Source organism: Erinaceus europaeus, chromosome X, assembly GCF_950295315.1.
Source record: "Erinaceus europaeus chromosome X, mEriEur2.1, whole genome shotgun sequence".
In the NCBI taxonomy this organism is placed as follows: domain Eukaryota; kingdom Metazoa; phylum Chordata; class Mammalia; order Eulipotyphla; family Erinaceidae; genus Erinaceus; species Erinaceus europaeus.
The window spans coordinates 52,425,792-52,434,661 of record NC_080185.1 but is presented as its reverse complement, the minus strand read 5'-3'; the positions used below and the strand labels follow the sequence as shown (position 1 = coordinate 52,434,661).

At 44.7% G+C, this 8,870-nt stretch overlaps 1 protein-coding gene across 6 annotated transcripts in view; it reads left to right on the top strand.

Annotated features, from left to right (window-relative positions):
* Window positions 1-8,423, top strand: part of RTL9 (retrotransposon Gag like 9) — a 55,905-nt gene extending 47,482 nt beyond the window's left edge. For 5 of the 6 annotated variants that reach the window (XM_060183285.1, XM_060183282.1, XM_060183281.1 and 2 more), the window contains exons 3-4: window positions 2,435-6,513; window positions 7,317-8,423. In XM_060183285.1, the coding sequence (XP_060039268.1) occupies window positions 2,512-6,513; window positions 7,317-7,433 (4,119 nt within the window). In that variant the 5' untranslated portion in view covers window positions 2,435-2,511 and the 3' untranslated portion in view covers window positions 7,434-8,423. Of the gene's footprint in view, window positions 1-628; window positions 893-2,434; window positions 6,514-7,316 lie in introns of those variants that run through there. The other variant, XM_016191780.2, reaches the window with a different exon arrangement.
* Window positions 8,424-8,870: the final 447 nt, after the last annotated feature.

Sequence of the window (8,870 nt, the reverse complement as noted above, 5' to 3'; positions counted from 1 at the left end):
CTGGCAGCCAAATTTCTCTCTGACTCTGACACTAGGACAGTTTGACTTTTTAATTATCACCACTGTAGGACACTATTAAGTCCTATTGGGTCACCCTCCCAAGCCCTGCTTTCCCTGCACCTGACCTTGGTCGAGATCTTCTGACATGGCTCCTCTCAATCTCCAGTTCCTTTACCTCTAATCCCTGCCTGTGCTTCCACACCACATCGGTTGCAGTGCCTGGTGTCTAAGACTCTTGTGTCTTCTTAGCCACAAAGGGTATGTCATTTTTCCCAAGACTGGACCCTTCTAACCTCATCATTTATAGTAGCATGATTTTCTTCTTTCCTTTGGGATATTCAGAGGGAGGCATGGCAGGCTGGTGCAACTATTGAGGGTGAGGGGCCAGAGGGTGGAGTTGCATAGGCCAAGTGCTGAAGCAGAGCTTCTGGAGGGCTGTCAAGTAAAAGGCGGCCAGAGGCAAATGTCAGAGCCTATATAGAGGCAAGAATCTGGGACCAGAGAGACAGAGCAAGCACTAGCAAGTCAGGAGCAGTGGGGCGGGTGGGCGGGCAGGCTGGCTGGCTGGCTGGCGGGCAGGAGGGGGGTGTGGCAGGGGATAGCTGAGGGAGATTGCAGAGAACAGCTGCTGGTATTGGGTCTTGGCTTTAATCAACTGGCTGGGTATGGGGCAAAAGTAAATTGACCAGACTAAAAGAGCTAGGGCCATAAAAGACACTCTTTTTTTATAACTGGCAAGGTAAGATATTTCCTGGCTTCTGCCTAGTGGGAAACTATAACATGCTGAGGGATTTTTCCCCCTGAAGATGTGTGGTGAATATTCCATGTCTGCACTTTTGATCCATCTTCCCTACTGCACCAATTATTTAAGTAGCAAAGGTGCCAGCAGAAGGTCAGTATATCTTTTAGTACACTCTGTCCTTGGGTTGACCAGGTTGGAGATGGGGGTGGTCTTACTGATGTGAGCAAGTGAAAAGGAGAAAAGGCAGACTGGATAAGAGCAGGGAATTTTGGGGTTGAAAAACTCAGAAACCTATGTGATCCCAGGAAAATGATTTTGTTTCTTGGGACCTTAGTTTTCTTCTCTGTAAGATGAAGCTATAATGCTACCAAAATCTCCTGGGGTTGCTGTGAGAATCAAATGAGATGATAAGTGCACATTGCTTAGTGTAGTCGTTGGCTGTCACTGTGTGCTCAAGAAACGTTCACTGTTGGTATTTCTGTTGCTAGTGTTTTTGTTATTATCATTGGGACACAATGGTATGAGGTTGATGACTTTTGTGACATTGTCCCAAATGAATAAGCGTTCTATTTTTGGCATGGATATATTGTGAGCATGTGCCAATATTTTGTAATCTGTGTGTAGGTTTCCAAGATATTTGCCAATAAGCCCCTTTGTGGGTTGTTTAAGGGGGTGATCTGGAGTGGGTGACACTCTTAGACTGCCCACCCACATGTAATTAGAGAAATTCGAGATTTTTGCATGCTATAGACTAAGAAAATCTTGAGTGAGCTATGGTCTAGTATGTTACATAAATAAACGCAGCCTTAGGGATACCAAAGTCTCAGCAACATGAGGAGGGAGTGACAGTCAAAGGCAGACAGTGTTACTGTTGCAGTGACCATATTTTAGTTACATCCCTGGCAAATATTATAAAACTGATAAAGCAGAAATAACAATGCTATTTATTCCACAGGGTATTTTGAGACCCAATGGGATAATTCTTGCAAAGACCTGTGCATTACAGGCAGTTAAAAGTTGTGTATGTTGTCTAAAATACATTTCATGGAAAACAAAAGAAATAAGTTATAGCAATTGAGTATTTTTTGTTTGTTTTTATTTAGTAATATTGACAATAGAATTTTCAGTTCCCAAAATGCTTTTTCCAGTCATCAAACAAATAAGTACCTTCCTTTTACTGAGGAAGACATTCATGGCCATATGAGCAGTAAAATGGGAGACTAAATCAGTACCAGTTTTCAATGAGCCTTTGGCACTGGTTAGAAATTATCCTGGGGCAAAGGGCTTTCTCACTCAGACTTAACAGTGTGTGTTGGCTGACTTATGAGTGCTGAGGCAGGGAATTAGCCCAGAAACCTGCATTTCTTCAATCTTTCCAGAAGGTGGTGCTGCTGCTTCATTTGATTCAGGACTTCTCAGGCTCCTGGCTTCTAAGGTTGTTGGAATTTATACTACTTATAAGTTAAGAGGCTGTGTTGTATTTTTATTGTTTAGAAAAAGTATAGAGGCCAAAGTGTTATTTGCTCCAGATTAAAGCTTGTTTAATGCTGCATAACTTCTTCAACCTGATAGACCTAAGACCAATACCACATAGCTGGCAACACATAAAAACAGGTCTCCATCATACATAATTGTGTATTATCTAATTTTTGATATTTATTTTTGACTTCTAAATTTGTTTTCTGTTTACAGATTTTTCTAGCCATCCGGGCTTCAGCAAGGCCTTAGTAGCATCAGTTTACGGGCTCCCTTCACATTATCCTGTGACCATGGCAGATATGTCAGTACCTTTACAGTCACTCCGATTCAAAAATATGCTGAGGGAGGAAAATGATGACTCCCCAAACAGGGGGACAACATTCTCTGGACCAATGCTAGACAACAGAGCAGAAGTACAAGTTCTTCATTCTCATGCACACTCCATAGTCTCAACTTCGGTGTCAGATCCTGGGGGAATGTCAACACAACTGATGACATCTCCAGCCTTTGACCCCATGTCTGCACCTTTGATGGGAACACCCAACTCTGAAACACTTTCTCCACCACTAATACCAGCCTCAGACTCGGGGTCACTTTCCCCATTGCTAATGCCAGCTGTAGATTCTGAGGCACTATCCCCATTGTTAATGCCAACTTCAGACTCTGGGACCCTGTCTCCATTGCTACTGCCAACCTCTGATTCTGGAACACTGTCCCCACTGCTATCTACTCCTGATTATGGATTAATGTCCCCAGGGCTGATGACAATTCCTGATTTTGGAACAATGACCTCAGCACTAATGGAAGCATCAGATTCTGCAGAGATATCACCATTGGCAATGCCATCTTCATCCTCTGGAGTGATGTCTGCACCTATAATGAGAACTCCATCCTCTGATTCAATGTCCACACCACTGATGTTGGTTCCAGATCCTGGGGAGATATCCCCACTCCTAATGCTAGATGTAAACTCTGGAGTTATGGGCACACAGCCAATGTCAGCCCTGGGTTCTGAAGCAATGTCACCATGGCAAATTACAGATGAGGACACTGAAGCAATGTCCAAAGTGCTAATGACTGCCCTGGAGTCTGGAGAGATATCATCACTGCTAATGTCAGGCACAGACACAGAAACATTATCCTCACTGATAATGTCAGCCCTTGGTCCTGGACCAACATCAAACCAGCCAATGAGCATCCAGGACTGTGGAGAAATGTCCACTCTGCAAATATCAGGACCAGACTCTGGGGTAATTTCTTCATCACTAGCATCAGTTCCACACTCTGAAACAATGTTCACCCCACTTTTGTCACTCCCAGATACTGCAGAAATGCCAAAGCCAGTCTCAGATGCTGAAGCAATGTCTCCACTGCTAATGTCAGCTCTAACTTCTGAAGTGATGCCCACCCACATGATGACATTACAAGGCACTGGAGTGATGTCCCCACAGTTATCACAAACTCTGGATTCTCACATCATATCTACTCTACCAATGAGAGCATCAGCCTCTGGCATGATGACCACACTACCAGTGAGAGCCTCAGATCTCGGTGCAGTGTCTGCACAACGAACAAGAGCCCCAGCCTCTGGAAATATGTCTACATTGCTAAAGACAGTCCCAGCTACTGGAGCAGTGTCCATCCCTCTGATAACAGCCACAGCCACTGGAGTAATGTCCATGGAACAAATGTCAACTGCAGCCTCCAAAGCAATGTCCACACCACTAACAATGGCAAGAAATTCTGGAGCAATGTCCACAGGCTTTATGAAAGCTACAACCAAAAGGGCAATATCCACACCTCGAGTAAAAACCCAAACCTCTGGAATGTCATCCACATCAAAGAGAATCCCAGCCTCTGCAGCAATGTCCATGCAGGCAATTACAGTCCCAGCATCAGAAACCACATCTATTCCACAACTAACAGCCCAGATGGAAGGATCAAGGTCTACACTGCAAATGAGAGTTCCAGTCTCTGGAGCCATGTCCTTGACACAATGGAGAACAACAGTTTCTGGAATGACAGCTATACCACAAATGAGAGAACCAATCTCTGGAGCAATGTCCTCTGCACCAATGACAGCCAAAGACTCTGGAGCAACATCCACATTTTTCATGAGAGACACAGTTTCAGGAGTGTTGCCCATGCCTCAGATGAGATCTACAGCCCCAGGAGTGTTGACCAAGCCACTGATGACATCCCAGCCCCCAGATTCAAATTTCATGCAGCAAATTGCAGCTACAACTTCTGGAGAGATATCCACAATGATGATGGGAGACCCAGTTTCTGGAGCCATGGACATGCCACAGATGGCAGACTTTGCCTCTACAGGGATGTCCATGCCTCTAATGAGAGCCTCAGGCTCTGGAACAGTGCCCACAGCACAGATGAGGGCCAGTCAGTCAATGAGCTCCCAGGACTCCAGAGTGATGTCCACACCAATCATGAGATCCATGACCTCTGGAGGGATGTCTCCATTACAGATTCGAGCCCCATCCTCTGAAATGATGTCTACTCCAAAGATGAGAACCCAAACTTCTGGAGCAATGTCCACACCACTAATGAGAACCTCAGACTCTGCAGAGATGGTGGCACTGCTCACAGGAGCTTCATCCTCTGGAGAGATGTCTCCATCACTAATGAGACCCTCAACTTCAGGAGAGATAACGACCTCTATGAGAGATCCATTTTACAGAGCACTATATACTCCACAAATGACAGCCACAGGCTCTGAAATGATGTCCATGCCACAGATGAGAGTCCCAGTCTCTGGGGTGATGTCCACACCGCTAATGCATCCCATGGCCCCTGGAGTGATGTCCATGCCTCAGATGACACCTACAGCTTCTGGAGGTGTGTCCACACCACTAATGAAAGGCCCAACATCTGGGGCAATGTCCATACCACATATGGTGCCTACAGATTCTGGTGAGGTGTGTATACCATCAGTACGAGGTCCAGTCTCTGGAGTGATGTCCTCATCACAAGTAAGAACCCCAGTCTCTGGAATTATGCCCATGCCATTAAGGAGACCCTCAGCCTCTGAAGTAGTGCCTGCAGAGCTAATGAGAACCCTAGTATCTGGAAAGATGTCCACTGCACAAACAACAGCCATTGCCTCTGGAGGGATGTCCAAGCCAATGAGAACCACAACCTCTGGAACAATGCCCATGCCATTGCTGTCAACAGTGACTTCCAGAGAGATGTCTTTGCCACCAATGAAAGGAATGGCCTCAGGAGCAATGTCTACATGTCAAACAAGAGACTCAAGTAATTCTGGTTCTATATGTGAACCACAGGCAACATATACAACTTCTGGAGGAAAGACCATACCACCAATGAGAACCAAAGCTTCTGAAATGATGTCCATGCCATTTCTGAGAGCCACAGCATCTGGAAGCATGTCTAGGCCACAAATGACAGCCATGACCTCTGGGGGGATGTCTATGCCACGAATGAGTGCCCCAGTTCCGGGTGTCATGTCCACACCACATGTAACAGCATCAACCTCTGGAATAGTATCTACTCAGGATATCAAAGGCATGAACACAGAGGAAACATCTGCCTCTCATATCAATGCCAAAGCCTCTGGATCCAAGTCCATACCACAGGCAACTGCTACAACCTCTGAGAAGATAAATCCACCACCCAAAGAAGTTCCATCCTTTGGCATGCTGACTCCAGCACTCTGCTACCTCTTAGAAGAGCAGGAGGCTGCCCGCGGTTCATGTTCTGGGGAGGAGGAGATGGAGATTGATGAAGAGAAGCAGATGAAGGGATTTTTGAATGATTCCGAGAGAATGGCATTTCTGGTGTCTCTCCACCTGGGGGCTGCAGAGAGGTGGTCTATTTTGCAAATGGAGGTAGGAAGCCCCCTTTCAGATGAAAATAAGTCTTTCCTGAGAAGAGCACAGGGCTTATATGACTCTTTATCTGATATAGACATCCTCAGTGCTGTTCTTTGCCATCCCAAGCAGGGCCAGAAGTCTGTCGGGCAGTATGCCACTGACTTCCTGCTGCTGGCCCGGCATTTGTCTTGGTCTGATGCCATTCTACGGACCAGGTTTCTGGAAGGACTCTCAGAAGCTGTTACTACCAAAATGGGCCGGATCTTCCTGAAGGTGGCTGGTAGCCTAAAAGAACTGATAGACAGGTCTCTCTACACAGAGTGCCAGCTGGCTGAAGAGAAAGATTCCCCAGGCAACCCACGTCAGGTTATCCCAACAGCCTGTAAGCGGAATAGTGAGGAGGCAATGGAGAATGAACCGAACTCTCATCAGCAGACTGAGGAGGTAATGATGGGGAAATGTACTCAAGGCTTTGAGCAGAAAGATAAGGAGATAACGAGGGGGAAATTCGCTGTGCTTCTTTTAGTAGAATAAGGAAGAGGTAGAATAGGAAGTACTGAACTTCCAGACCCTAACATCTAACCTGGGGTTTCATTAGCAGGTTTAGCTATGAAATTATTTTGGGTGTATTAGTCACTTTGAGGATCAGTGGCCCTGTATACGTTATTGAGAGCAAGGGATGGTTAAAGGACTAACTCTTCTCATTATGAGGAAATGGCTGGGTTCAAGTTTAAGCCTTAATTCCAAGTCTAATCCTAAGGGCAGAGTTAAGTTTTGGGGACTGGGCTCTACCAATACTTAGATGTGTTGTAGCCCTAAGTCACTAGGAAATTTGGTCATGCTTTATAAAAGTAAATACCAGGAGTCGGGCAGTGGCGCAGCGGGTTAAGCGCACATGGTGCAAAGCGCAAGGACAGGCGAAAGGATCCCAGTTCGAGCCCCCAGCTTCCCACCTGCAGGGGAGTCGCTTCACAGCTGGTGAAGCAGGTCTGCAGGTGTCTGTCTTTCTCTCTCCCTCTCTGTCTTCCCCTCCCCTCTCCATTTCTCTCTGTCCTATCCAACAACAACATCAGTAACCATAACAACGTTAAACAACAAGGGCAAGAAAAAGGAAAATAAATAAATAAATATTTTTTAAAAAGTAAATACCATAGTCAACTTCCTTTATCTGATGAGCAATTAACATTGTACAGACAGAGCTTTCCTTGTGATAGTGTGACTCTTCTGTTTTTTTTTCTCACTTCCAGTACCAGCATGTTCCTAAACGGTGTTACTACCTGAAAGAGCATGGAGACCCTCAAGAGGGTCTGCATGACCATCTTCGACAGCACAGAGACCATCAGAAGGCCCCCACCAAGAAGTAATGCTCCCTGTATTCTTCTGTGATACCTAATTTGGCTGCTAATTTGAGGACAGTTTCCTGGACCCATTCCATTTAAATGCTTTATAAACCTCTTGGCCTTTCCCCTTCAGCTTCCCCCCTCCACGCTCATCCCACACTTTCTGCCACTTGACTTACTTGGCCTTCTCTTTCACTCCACATGCCTGTTATCTGCCCTGACAATCAAAGTGTCAACTTCAAGAGTGTTTGGTGTATGAGATTCTGAACTCCCATACCGTCAAGATGTGTCCTAGTTCCTGGTCCAGGGAGAAGTCTAGACAGGAGAAACCATGCCCTACCTCAAAAACACCTTAGAGTGTCTTGCCATGTGTCATCAGGCAAACTTGAGGAAGACCTGGTTCTGGCAGGGGAGCATATAAGAAGAGTGATGTCCACTCCTGTTCTAGCCTGTGACCTGTTAGTCTTCCCTCTGTATGCCCCAAGTTCATAGCACCTAAGTGGGTCTCCAGGGTCTCTGCCCTGTTTATAATATCCACCATAAATCATTTGTTTTGAGTCATAGTGAGGTAATCATAATAATGGTTGATATTTATTATGTGCGTTGTAATAGGCATTGTGCTAAATTCTTGACAAGTATCATCTCATTACATTCTTACCATAACATAACCTGTTCTTGTCAGCTTCTGTGATCTCTGAGTGTATTGTTGATGGCCTTGTCTTGTCTCTCAGTGTCAAATCTCTATCTCTGACCTCTTGGTGATCCCCTCAGTAATTAATTGCCCTCACTACCCTTGGCTATTGTGCTTTGTGGTCAGGACTCTGATAAATAGCCTGATCTTTAACAGGCATAGATGATTAGAGTATAATATGAACAGTGTTTGCCTTCAGGTGGTGGAATTGTGGGTGTTTATATTTTCTTCTTCCTACTTCTTTGTACTTTGCAGATTCCTTATGGTAAGCATGCAATTCATTTGTAATCATAAAAGTAAATAAAGTTCATTTATGAAAAAAGAACTAACCATGGTTAACAGAATTTCATTTACTGAGTCCTTTATGGAAATCTTTATTATCTGATATGTGTCAGTTACTGTTTTAGGACAGATAGACAAGAACCCCAACTGAAAGAAAATTTTATTCCTGGGTAATAAAAAATAAGGGGAAGATAAGCAAGAAATAAGCAAGAATACACATACGTAAGATAAGTTGAATTCATGATGAAGGCTATGAAGACAAGAAATCAGGGTAATGGGGAATTCAATAAAGACATGCCAATTTATTTATTCAATAATTGTCCATGTAATTGGGTTACACAAACATCTTTTTAAAACAGTAGATGAAACACGATTAGAAACATATTTCAGAAAGCTGACTTGGCACCAAATTGAAGACAGTATGGGGGAAAGGTCAGGGAGTATTTTGGAGCCCCTAGTACTACAATAATGCAGTTGATTGACATGCT